Source organism: Bos javanicus, chromosome 23, assembly GCF_032452875.1.
Source record: "Bos javanicus breed banteng chromosome 23, ARS-OSU_banteng_1.0, whole genome shotgun sequence".
Classification (NCBI taxonomy): Eukaryota; Metazoa; Chordata; class Mammalia; order Artiodactyla; family Bovidae; genus Bos; species Bos javanicus.
The window spans coordinates 49,674,004-49,686,919 of record NC_083890.1 but is presented as its reverse complement, the minus strand read 5'-3'; the positions used below and the strand labels follow the sequence as shown (position 1 = coordinate 49,686,919).

The 12,916-nt window shown below is 50.1% G+C and overlaps 1 protein-coding gene across 11 annotated transcripts in view; it reads left to right on the top strand.

Annotated features, from left to right (window-relative positions):
• FARS2 (phenylalanyl-tRNA synthetase 2, mitochondrial) overlaps positions 1-12,916 on the top strand; it is a 304,681-nt gene that overhangs the window by 79,850 nt on the left and 211,915 nt on the right. For 10 of the 11 annotated variants that reach the window (XM_061398944.1, XM_061398945.1, XM_061398946.1 and 7 more), the window contains one exon: positions 7,225-7,356. The exons of the other annotated variant lie outside the window; for it this stretch is intronic. In XM_061398944.1, the coding sequence (XP_061254928.1) occupies positions 7,225-7,356 (132 nt within the window). The remainder of the gene's footprint in view (positions 1-7,224; positions 7,357-12,916) is intronic. 11 annotated transcript variants of the gene reach the window in all.

Genomic DNA, 12,916 nt, shown 5'->3' with positions numbered 1-12,916 from the left:
CTCTTTGGAATATTTCATGTTAAAATGGTATAATGTAATTGTGAGGCAGGTTTCAGATAGAGATTGCTGATGCAAAAATCTTTTTATAGCCAGCTTCTCTTTACTTTCGTGATAAAAGATAGGAATTGTGATATTTTTAGCAGTAATGTAATCCAGTTAACACTGGAATAATACAGGGAGATGGATTGTGCTATTCAGGGCATTTTCGAGGCAAGTAATGGTAAAGGAATTCTAACATCTCCTTGGATACAAGGAGATACAACCAGTCCATCCTAAGGGAAATCAGCCCTGAATTGCAAGGACTGATGTGAAGCTGAAGCTCCAATACTCTGGCCACCTGATGGGAAGAACTGACTCACTGGAAAAGACCCTGATTCTGGGAAAGATTGAAGGCAGGAGGAGAAGGGGAGGACAGAGCATGAGATGGTTGGATGGCATCACTGACTCGATGGACATGAGTTTGAGCAAACTCCGGGAGATGGTGAAGGACAGAGAGGCCTGGTGTGCTACATGCAGTGCGTGGGGTCGCAAAGAGTCAGACACAGCTGAGCGACTGAATAGCAACAGTTCTAACATTTTAGGGAGATAGTAGTCTGTCTCAAATTGCTTTACAAAAAAATTCAGGATCATCTCAATTTTTCTGTTGTCAACCTATGAAGAAAATTGATTTTAAGCCCTCCTTATTTATATCTTGCTACACATTTCTATCATCACATGATCCCCCGCTTGTGAGATTTGTTGTTGTTGTTAGTTGCTAAGTTGTGTCTAACTCTTTTCTGACCCCATGGGCCCCCACCAGGCTCCTCTGTCCGTGCAATTCTCCAAGCAAGAATACTGGAGTGGGTTGCCATTTCCTTCTCCAGGGGATCTTCTCAATCCAACCCAGGGATTGGACCCATGTCTCCTGTACTTAGCAGGTGAATTCGGATTCTTGACCGCTGAGCCACCAAGGAAACCCCTTGTGCGGTTTAGAAGCTGCCTTGCAGTTACACGGATAACCGAGTGGTTCTGAACTGGCGGATAGCTTCCTTTCTCTCACAGCTAGCATTTGTGTTTCTCCTATTTCTTTGTTATTTTTCATTCCTTTTGCCCCCCTCCCCTTGCTTACTCTCCTGGCCCCTCCACCCGGGTAATTCTCACTTACCTCTGATTTCACCTCGGGTGTCCTCCAGCCAGGAACTGTCCTGGAGTCTGTGCTGAACTCTGGGGAGCCGCCTCTTCTGTGCTCCTCTGAAGTCCCTCGGGTGGGTTTCACTTTGCTGGATTTTCACCATGCTGCTGGCGTCCCACTACTGGGTACATGAGACACAGTCCCAGTCGTTGAGCAGCTGAGAGTGAAGTCCTCTCCCAGGGAGGCCCAAGTGTCAAGGGAGCGTGTAGGAAGGGCGGGTCCTCCGGGATCTGGCCAGGAGAGCTCCCAGTGGGGGACATCTGAGCTGCCTTAGTCACTGAGAGAGAGCATGCAGCTGGACCATGTGAAAGATTGAAAAGAAGAAAAATATGGCCACTTGGAGATGGCCGCATAGAACCAGAAATATTACATTTAAGTTCTCTTTCCTCCACTTGCTCTGAAATCTTGAACTGGTCATTTAGTGCTTTAGGTCTTAGTATTTTTAAAGCCCAAGATAATAAATAGTACTGTTTCCCATGAGAATAAAGTGAGATAACATATGTGAACAGGGCCCTTTAAGAAGATATTAAATGCGTGTGTAAATATGAAAAAAACGAATAAGGAAGGGCAGGAAAATGAAGGCAATTAAATGGGGCCATACAATCAAAGAACAGTAGTTTCGTTGGCTTCGGAGAAGGCAATGGCACCCCACTCCAGTACTTTTGCCTGGAAAATCCCGTGTATGGAGGAGCCTGGTGGGCTGCCGTCCATGGGGTCGCTAGAGTCAGACACGACTGAGCGACTTCACTTTCACTTTTCACTTTCATGCATTGGAGAAGGAAGTGGCAACCCACTCCAGTGTTCTTGCCTGGAGAATCCCAGGGACAGGGGAGCCTGGTGGGCTGCCGTCTATGGGGTCGCACAGAGTCGGCCACGACTGAAGCGACTTAGCAGCAGCAGCAGTTTCGTTGGCTTGTCTTTGTTTTGCCTAGTAAGATGAGATGTAAACTTATGCCAGACAACAGCACAGCAGTTCAGACTGGCATTGATGGTGCCCTAAAACTCTTTCTGGGCTCCAGCAGGTAATTAAACAGGCATGCACGCTGCTGGACCTTGTATATGTTATAAAGATGTTCCCAGGGGCCCTGAGGACATGCCTTCCTCTGAACGTAGTCTTGAACTTTCCTTTTTCTCATTATTCTTTACATTTATATGTGAATAGCTTTCAAAACTGAGCATTGAGGTCAAAGTGTCCAGGTAGCTGTTTTCCTTATAGAAAACCATTCCCGCAGTGTGTGAGTTTTCTCATACACCTCTTATGCCCATGGCCAAGAATTAAGAATCTCAAGTTTTGAAACAGCAATGAATTTGTGGCATCTCTATTTCAGGCAAACATTTGCTTTATTTTTAAAATGCTACCGGCTTAGACGTTTAGGTTTTAGATTTCAGTACAGATCGGAGTTACTATTTCATAAATCTTCGCACTTACTTTTTTGTTTTGAGACCAGAGTCAGCAGAATAATAGAGTGGCAATAAAGTACCCACCTGCTCAGAGAGTACTTCCTGTCCCGGGCACTGAAGTTGGTCTGTGAAAAAGCCTTTTATTTTTTCTTTCCTTCCAGCTATGAGATCATCCCTAACCCCATTCACACAGATGCTGAACACCCCAAAAATCCTCCCGCACGCCTCATCTGCCCAGCCTCGCCCAGCCCAGTGCACCTTTGCGAGGTATCGCTGAAGGGGTGTTGGGGCGTTTGTATCATCCACTGAGATGCTTCTCGGGGGAGGGGAGGTGCCCCCGCCAGGCTCACGCTGTGAACTTGAAGAGTGAGGGGCTGTGTTACAGGGGGCAGGCTGTGTGCCCTCACAGCGCTCAGGGGGGTGAGTGTTCGCAGCTCCCTGGGACCTGGCTGAAGGGACGCCACGCTCTGACTTCACACGTTTCAGGGGGTCATTTAGTTGTTTTATTTGGGGTAGGGGTGCTAGTTGCTGAGAAACGTCTCAGTAAACCTTCTGGGTACAAGCCGCCTGGACGTCTTTTAGAGCGGCAGTCCCCAGCGTTTTTGGTACTGGGGATGGGTTTTGTGGAAAACAGTTTTTCCACGGACTGGGCAGGGGGCGGGGGGTGGTTTGGGGATGATTCAAGCGCATCACATCTATTGTGCTCTTTATTTCTAATCTACTGCCGCCACTCATCTGACGGGCGGTACCGATCCTCACCTGGAGGTTGGGGCCCCTGGTTTAGAGTAATAATGGCCGTAGTAGTGATGATTACAGGAAGAGAGAGTAGTTAACGGTGTCAGATGCTGCATTACGCTCTCACAAGGACTTTCTTTGTTCTGACCTGCATCTGTGACGTAGGTGTGACTGTAATCTACAGTTTTAAGATTTGGGAACCTGGACACGGAGCAATGGAGTACCAAGTAACCACACAGCTCAGGAGTAACCTGAGGCCTGGTTTGAGCCTCTCAGATGGTCAAGAATATGCTTGCAATGCAGGAGGTCCAAATTGGGAGGACCCCTGGAGAAAGGAATAGCTACCCCCTCCAGTATTCTTGCTTGGGAAATCCCATGGACAGAGCAGCCTGGTGGGCTACAGTCCACGGGGTCGCAAAGAGTCGGACACGACTGAGTGATTGACACTTTCACTTTGAGTCCCCTAATTTTGACTTCCGAGCCTGTGTTAGATGTTAGCTCTTTTGAAAGGAAAGACATCATTTCAATATTATTTCTGACACTGGTGTTTCCAAAAGCCATGATTAAAAAAAAAATGGGGCCTCCTCCTGGGTGTTGCCCATGACTTTGTAGCTCTGACTCCCCTGTAGCTGCTCTGGATAAAGTCCTGCCCATGACGGCAAATTCAGGTACATTTCAGGTACCAAAGATCACTTGTAAACTTCAAATTCAGTCCTTCTTTAATCAGCTAATGAACAGGAACTGCCTGGACAGGCCTCAGAATTATTCAGCAACTCTTTTTTTCATTTGTTTTTATGGTCCACGTTTTTTACTGTTTTAAATTATTAGTGTTGTATTCCTTTGTTCTTGAAAAGCAAAATTAAAAATTACAACACGCTGTTTCCTTTGGCAATTTGTTGTTATTATAGCTGCTTTAGTTTCAGGGTTGTTTTTTTTCCCCCACTCGCCAAAGCAGTTGATTATTTTCTGCTAACATTTCAATTGCACCAGCATCCTAAGGCTGTTATAAGAGAGGTTATCCGTTTAGAATTGGAAAGAGAGAAAATAACCTGCAGACAGCTTTTATGCTCATGGAATTCCTGACATTTTTTTTAACTTTGCTGAATTGTTTCCCTCCGTCTTGTGCCGTCTGTAGCAGATGGTTTCTTTAAGAGCAGCTCAGGTTGGGTGGAGGACTCCTCACATTGTGGTCTCACTTTCTGTCCTTCCGGGCTTCCAGCCCGTCTCCCTGCTGAAGGCTGACATTTCCCTGTAGGAAGCACGGGCCTCCTGGCACAGTTTAGACGAATGCATCTGAAGAAGAGATGGACTGTGATCCCCTGCTGCTGGCTAGATGCATCGCTGTGGGCGAGTCACATCTCTGTTTCAGAACCGAGCAGGCTTGGCGTTGTCCGTGAGACGCGCTCCCCACTGCCCATCCCGGACCTAGCTGTGGGTGACCCGTGTCTGTCTCAGAGCAGCCGCAGCAGTGGCTCCTCACCTGTGGGCACGCCCTTCCCAGTGCTGTCCGCATCCAAAGCCTAGCTGTGGCCGGAACCTGAAGGCCTGGCCTTTTGGGCCCCAGCCCGGCGCTCCCTTCCGCTTCACTGCCCTGCTCCCCAGTTCTCAGGGGCTGCATGCCGGCCCCAGGGCCCCAAGCTCTCCGGACCTTCAGTCCAGGAGAGGTTTGGGGGCCTGTCGGATGCACTCACAGCCCTGATGGGGACGCAGCAGGTCTCGCACCCGGGGCTCGGCTCTCTCCAGGCCTATAGCTCCTCAGAGCCGCAGCCCCACGTGTGCTGGTGACGGCTTTGGTCCCCCTTCTCTCGCCAGCAGGGAGCCCCTGCTGTCCCAGCACCTGACCGCAGGCCTCTGGCCTCGCTCGTATCCCAAGCCAGCAGCGCGTGTTCCTGCAGGTGGCGAGCTCCTGGCGGTTCTCCTGATTGTGGACCCCAAGCCCAGCAACGCGGAGCTTTGCCCTCTCTGCCCCTTTGCTTTTCCGGCCTGTGTCTGGCCGGGGGAAGTATTTCTCTCGTCTTTGATCACAGCCTGGCCTGTGCAGTTTTCTCTGTTCTATCACGCCTGTCGTGGTGCGTGGGGAGCAGGAGGCTGACGGTGCGCTCTTGGCTGGTGGCGCTTGGCCTGGAAGCCAAGCGGGGTCTGTCTCCATGGTCTGCCCAGGGGAGGGCAGCGGAGGGCCATGCCGCCCGCCGTCTGGTGCAGATTGCATCTCCGCGTTTTCTAACTGTAAATGTCGAGGAAAGGTGTGAGCCGGCATGGTCCTGCGTCTGTGAGACGGGAGCAGGGGTGATGATCGTGCCGTGTTCACGGCCGCCTGTCCTCAGCGTAAAGGCTGGATTGAAGGAGGCCCATGAACCATCTCGTGTTGCGGCGCTGTAGTAAATAAACGATGGACATCAGTGACCTTAGTGTGCACTTTAGGAATGTTTCTTTTTCTTCATGTTTTTATGAAAACCCGAGAGAGAGTTTAGACCGTGGTCTGATTTGCAATGCGTGCCTGTCGAAAATCACCCATTGAGTGTTTAAGTTTTTACACACTTAATAAATTGTCACCAAAGCACTTCGAGATGAATGTTGTTCTTATTTTGACCAAGACCGAGGCAGGGAGAACTGAAGGAACGTGCCTGAGGCCCTTTGGCTTGAAGTGGTGGAGCTGGATTCGGTCACGCGTCTGTGGTCGCTCTCTCTGCGCACGGGGGACCCACCCACGTCTCTGGGGCCAGACTCGGATTGGGGGTGGGCCTCTGTGTCACTGCGTGAGAGCGGCGTGGTGTGGGATGATGTGGTGTTTCTGTGTAGAGAAGGAGGGGAACGAGAGGCGCACGCGTGTGTTTGCTCACGTCTATTAATAAAAAGGAAACCCTGAAAGTTTACCCAGTGGGATTCAGGGGGCAGAGGAGCCAGGAACCAGTATGCTGGTGAGACTTGTAAACAATGCTTATTTTTATTTCCGTTTGATTGATGTAACTGACATAGAACACTGTGTTGGTATATGATGGAATGATTGGATATATGATGGAATGATTGGATATATGATGGAATGATTGGATATATGATGGAATGATTGGATATAGGTGTATATTGCAAAAGGATCGCCACGGTAAGTTTACTTAACGCCAGTCACCTTGCAAACTTAGAATTTTTTTCACTCATGGCCTGTTTATACAGGAAAATGTATTCTTTTTACAGTGTTTCAATTTTGAACCCTGTGAATATATTACTTACTCAAAAAAAATTTTTTTTAAAAAGCTATTAGAGCAGAGCAGTATTGAGAAGTGTGAAAAAAGGCCTGTCCACTCTTGGTACAGATGCAGCTTAGAGGGCTGCGGGTCTGATTTAGACATCGTTTGCTTTTATAGAAGCTAGCAGAAAGACCTGCTTTCCCATGCATGTGTGCTAAGTTGCTTCAGTCGTTTGCGACCCTGTGGTCTGTAGGCCTCCAGGCCCCTCTGTCCATGGGACTCTCCAGGCCAGAACACCGGAGCGGGTTGCCATTTCCTCCTCCAGGGGATCTTCCCAACCCAGGGATCAAACTTGCATCTCATGCATGCCTTGTGTCTCCTGCACTGGCAGGCGAGTTCTTTACTGCTAGCCCACCGGGAAGCCCCCTTTCCTCGACCTAAACTCTCTCCTCTGCCAGGTGGCCACAGGGTTGACGGGTGATTGATTGAGTTTCAGAGGGTCCTGGAACTACACAAAATGTTTGTCATATTGGATAAGACGTGCTCAGTTTTCCACAAGTTTTAAAATTTATTGCCTCCCCCTAAAGTGTTGCAAATTAATTTATTTGCTATTTATTTTACTGAGAAAATAGTCTTTTGGTGTCATCAGCCAATCTGCCATTAGCAGATTTGATCACGGGAAAGGCAAGACTGCCTGTAACGCTCCGTGCCTGTTTTTCTCCGGTGTCTTTGCAGGACTGGACGTCAGATGGGTGGACTGCTACTTCCCTTTCACTCATCCCTCCTTCGAGATGGAGATCAACTTCCACGGGGAATGGCTGGAGGTTCTGGGCTGCGGGGTGATGGAGCAGCAGCTGGTAAACTCAGGTACGGGAGGACCCTGCGTGTGGGCACAGCTCTCCTGAGACGCCCTCTTCCCAGGGAGCCCCACGTGCGTGCTGTCTGCATCCACGTCTGCACGCTCCTGCAGGGCTTGCCGCCCGGCCTCTGTGCTTGCATCGCTGTCCGGATTTATTGCGCTGCCCCCGGGAGAGCACCATCTCTCTCGCCTGGTTTTGCGGAGGCTTCCTGCTCTTGGAGCTCTTCCTTGTCAGCGCCGAGTGTGGGTTTGCGCTTACGATGTCATGTTTGTTGATCGGCTGCTTTGGGATCGCCCACAAGCCTTTGAGGCATGTCCCACGAGAGCTGTCTGTCTTCCAGACTATTTAGGAACAACGCCAGCCTGAGGTCCCTTTTTTGGTTCCCACTGCGATTGGAACTGTGCCCCGGTCCAGCAGGTGTTTCGTAAGCACTGAGAGCGCAGTGTAAGACACGTAGGCCCATCTCGTTTGCTGGTTTGTCCTCGACCCTCCCTGTTGGCTAGACCACCCGATGCGGAGGGAGTGGAAAATGGGGGCTCTGATGAAATTCTCCCTGGACTTTAGCTCTTCTCTGTAGGACCATTGTTTCATGAAAATGATTATTTCTAGGAATCCTCCAGGGATCCATGGTTAGGACTTGATCTCACTGCCAAGAGCCTCAGGTCAGGGAACTAGGATCCTACAAAGCCACAAGGTCCAACCCCCACCCCCACCACCCCCCACAAAAAAAAAAATTATTTCTACACTTAATTTCAGAGCTGTGAATTGTTTTTTTAAGTCACTGTCAGAATTTAAGTTTAAAAATGTTTTATCACATTGGGAATCCTCCAAGGGAAGTTGGCTAGGATTGGGCACCGGGGTAGGAGGGTCCCTGCATGGGCAGGAGGAGGAGGAAGGGGGCTGATGCTGACAGCCTCCACCGCCCCCCAAGCCCCCTCCCCACGTAGAAGGACATGCCCTCTGTGGCCGGGGGGTGAGGCGGCTCGGACTCAGGCTGGTCACGGGCTTCCTGCCACAGCAGACCGGAGGGGAGCGGGCCCTCTTGGGGACTCAGAGCTGAGGATGGACCCTGTGTTAAGGTCCAGGGGTGAGAGAATGAGGCTGGAGGGAGACAGGAGACGGGGAGTCGGCGCTGCCTGGCCTGGGCCGTGGGGCCCGCCCTGGGCTCAGACCCAGCCAGCTGTGGGGTTCCTCTCCACTCGGCCGGGCAAGGCTCATGGGAGAGCCCAGCCCCGGGCCACACCCTTCTTGGATGGTTCTCCAACGTTGGGTCTTTCCTGGAGACGAGGGAGCAGAGAGGTGCCCTCGGAGGGCCTGTGAGTGAATGTGGGAGGCGGGGCCGAGTGTCTGAAGCTCAGGAGTGCTGTCCGCCGAGGCTGTGTCTTCCTCAGCGCCTGTCTAACCCCGCCAGTCTCCGGTTTTCACAGTTAAAGCGAGCACAGAGACACCTTCCTCCTAAGTTTCCTTCTGACGGTTTGTGGAGGCGAGCTGAGCACAGGCTCTAGCACGTAGCCAGTAAAAGTGCATCTCTGATATCATTAAACAGGTGTTTTGTTTGTTTGTTTGTTTTCCCAAATGGTAAGAGCCACTTATTAACAGAGAGCCCCCTTAGTTAGAAATGGTTAAACAGAGGCTGTCCAGCATGTCAGAGAGACAGTTTCTGGTCAGGCAGAGCTAGATTTCCTCTGTGATCTTCGCATCCGTGATACTAGATGGAGTGAATAACTTTAGAGGGAGAAAGAAGATTGAAAGTGGTAAGAAACACGAGAAGGAAAGATGCGCGTCTTAACAGAAAGCACAGAACACTGGGAGCAGATCTGTGAGCTGTGATCTCTTCTCGAGTCGGAACTAACGTCAAAAAAAAGGTGCCTGTGTCTGTTTTGCTTTGTTTTTTAGACAGAAGATTTTCTGGATCCTAGGCTTCCTCCCAGGGGCACCTGGTGTCAGGGGCCAGCACTCAGAACGTAAAGCAGAGAGGGTTAGTTACGGATCGGTTGTCACTTCCTGAATCAGTTGTCACTTCCTCGTGCATTGCCAGTGTCCTTGATAGGTTTTTATGAGGTTTATTCGCACAGTAATTGGCTGAATATCGTCTCTGAAACAGGTTTCCAAGTCATTATTGTACATTAATGACACTGCTGTTCTACAATTAGATCAGCCCTATCAGGTAATTCTTGGAGGAAATGGCAAAGTAGAAAAAGAAAATAAAAAAAGACACCTGAGATGGAAATGTGTCTGATAGAGTCACAGGGTGGTGGGGGGGTGCTTTCGGTTGTTGGGAAATGTACACATAAAATTTAAATACCTTGCGAGAGAGAGAGAGAGAGAGAGAGAGAGAGAGACGAAAGAAAAGGAAGAAGAGATGCTTGTATAAAAGAAATTTTGTGTGGGCTTTTCTGCTTGAACTTGAAGTTATTATGACAGTTCTGCTCCGTGCTGTCAGACGGGCTTGTGTTTTGACGTCTGTAGTCGTAATCCTTACGCTGTGCGCCAGGCGGTCACTAACCGCGGACGGCATGTGCAGGTACTGCCGGCTTTGTCTTCTGAGTGCCTGTGGCGCGGCCCGGGCTGGCGGGCTCTGGTCACACTGCCTCCGCTCACTTGGCCATTCTTGCTGTCTTTTCTCTGGCATTTCCCACCGCCCCTCCCCGCCCCTCCAGCTTTTAAAAATAGAAGTTCCAAGCAATGCTAAAATCAGCCGTTACAGGCTCCATCTTTACAGCTGGTTCTTCCAGTTGTTCTTCAGTCACTAAACCTTGTCTGACTCTTTGCAACCCCATGGACTGCAGCACGCCAGGCTTCCCTGTCCTTCAATGTCTCCCGGAGCTTGCTCAAACTCATGTGCATCGAGTCGGTGATGCCATCCAACCATCTCATCCTCTGTTGTCCCCTTCTCCTCCTGCCTTCAATCTTTCCTAGCATCAGGGTCTTTTCCAGTGAGTCAGCTCTTCGCATCAAGTGGCCAAAGTATTGGAGCTTCAGCTTCAGCATCAGACCTTCCAATGAATATTCAGGGTTGATTTCCTTCAGGATGGACTGGTTTGATCTCCTTGCAGTCCAAGGGACTCTCAAGAGTCTTCTCCAACACCACAGTTCAAAAGCATCAATTCTTCGGCGCTCAGCTTTCTTTATAGTCCAACTCTCACATCCATACATGACCACTGGAAAAACCATAGCTTTGACTATACAGACCTTTGTTGACAAAGTGATGCCTCTTCTTTTTAATATGCTGTCTCGGTTGGTCATGGCTTTCCTTGAGGTGCTGCTTAATGCTGAAATACTTGGTGACCAAAGAGGTTGAGGGCACAGTGACACCAGCAGGGGCCAGCAGCTCCCGAGATGCCCTGGAGGCTCGCTTTGGTGTGACCTGCCAGCAAAGCTCGGGGTGGATACTGTCACACTCCCTCTTCTGGAGACTCCGAAAGGTGATCAGCATTGAATGGCTGGCAGCACCCGTTGCCCAGATCTTGCTGACAATAGTCAGTTACTGTATCTGCTGCCTGAGTAGTAAATTACACGATTTTGAAGTGGCTAGAAGTCCTTTCAAATAAATAATTCCACTGAACATAGAATGAAGAGCTGGCACCAACCGAAGCAACAGCAAACAAAGCTCTATTTGTCCTGTGGTTATTTATTACCCTTGCAGAGGGGCCCTGCGCCCGTGTGGGTTATCTCTGTGACCAAGTGCATTTAATTAAATGCATAGATTAGACTGCTAATTTGAACAGGCAGTGAAAACACTTTGTGACACATTTAAGTTGACTGTGGCGTATGTGTGTTTTTGCGCACAAAGTAAGATTAGGCTCTTCCGGATCGCTGAGAGAATTTTCTCTCTTCTCCCTTAAGTGACGGCGCCTTCACCGTTGCTTCCCGACCGCTGAGATCTGGTAATTGTGATGTGGGCGGCGACTGCTGTCCCGATGACTTCGTTGTTTTCCCCTTGAGGAGATGCTTGGAAGGCAGCAGTGAGTCATGCGTCCAAATATTACACACGTACCTCCCTGTGGGCTGACTCAGGCCGCCGTCTTTCCAGGTACTACAGGGATCGGGAGCACGAAACATCACTGGGCGACTGTGGCTGTCATCGTGCCTGGGAGGAATTCACCGTTTATTGAGAGATTTAGAAGACTGTACTCAGGCCAGGGAGGAGAAGAGGCTCCGTCCCGGGAAGTAACTTTTTAAAAAAAACGGAACCACTTTCCTTACCTCTTCATTAAAATTTAAAACTTGACTTTTGGGGAAAAAAACCTTATAAATATGCACATAAACGTTTTCTAGTTTTAAAGTCATTCTTTTGTCATTTGTTTGTCAGATATTTCTTCTAAGGCTGTAGAAGAGCAAAAAAGCATTGTCCTGGCTGTTGAAAACAGCACAGCACAGCCAGACACAGACGTAAATGGTCAGAGTGCCACGTGGCGTGTGTCTGTAACAGAGGTGCCGTGGGCAGGGCTGGGGAAGGTGGTGCCAAGCCCTCGTGCTGGTTACACGCAGGGTGGAAGGTAACCTCCGGTCCCTTTGGGCTGCTCTGCAGCGTGACGGGAGCATCCCAGCATAAGTAAGCTTCCTGTTCGCAAGGGGTCATGTCCTTGGTCTTTGCCTGGACGCGCAATTGACACCTCTGATGCTTTTCTCCCTGTCTAGCTGTGACCCTGTTTTCAGTGTGTCCCTCTCTCTGGTAGACAGTCCCTAAGCTCTGCACACGGTTGTGTCGTGCAGTGTTACCAGTCTAAGGTGGTGAGCTCCCAGGTGGCACAGACCAAGACCACGCATCCCTGTGTCAGACGTGAGCAGACGTGCCGCTCCTGTAATTGGCACCTTGTCTGCTCGAGGCTCTGCAACAGACAAGCAGGAAGACACGGAAAATGGTGAGAGGTGACCTCTCCCGGTGAAACTCAGCCTGAGGTCGGGAAGCTGAGGCTGTGTCATCAGAGCATGAACTCACGTGCCGTTCGTGGGGGTGCTGGGGTGTGTGAGGAGGGAGCCCTGTCCACTGGTAGGCCAGTGGGGGTCTAACGTACAGCACCGCTCACTGAGGGGTCTCTGCCCTGCTGTCCAGGGTCAGCTGACCGTAGACGTTTGCGTGTATCTCTGGACTGTCAGCTCTGTTCCGTTGGCCTGTGTTCCCATCCTCACGTCCTTACTGTTACTGTTTATTTATTTTTGCCTGTACTGGGTCTTCGTTGCTGTGGGCAGGCTTTCTCTAGCTGGAGAGCAGGGCTACTCTCTAGGTACCGCGTGCGGGCTTCTCTTGCTGCCGAGCAGAGGCTGCAGAGCACGCGCTCAGGAGTCGCTCACGGACTTAGTTGCCCTGCCGCACATGGGATCTTCCTGGACCAGGGATCAAACCCATGTCTCCTGCATCAGCAGGCGGATTCTCAGCCACTGGACCACCGGGGAAGTCCGAGGTCCACACTGTTTTGATCCCTTTAGCTTTGTAGTAACTTTTGAAATCGGGACGTGTGAGTCCGACTCTGTTCTTCCTCTCTTCGTTCTTTACTCTTAGCCATGACGTGCTCAAGTCTCCCTAATTAAAAATAATTTTTTCCTTAAAGTTACCCTTTACTGAA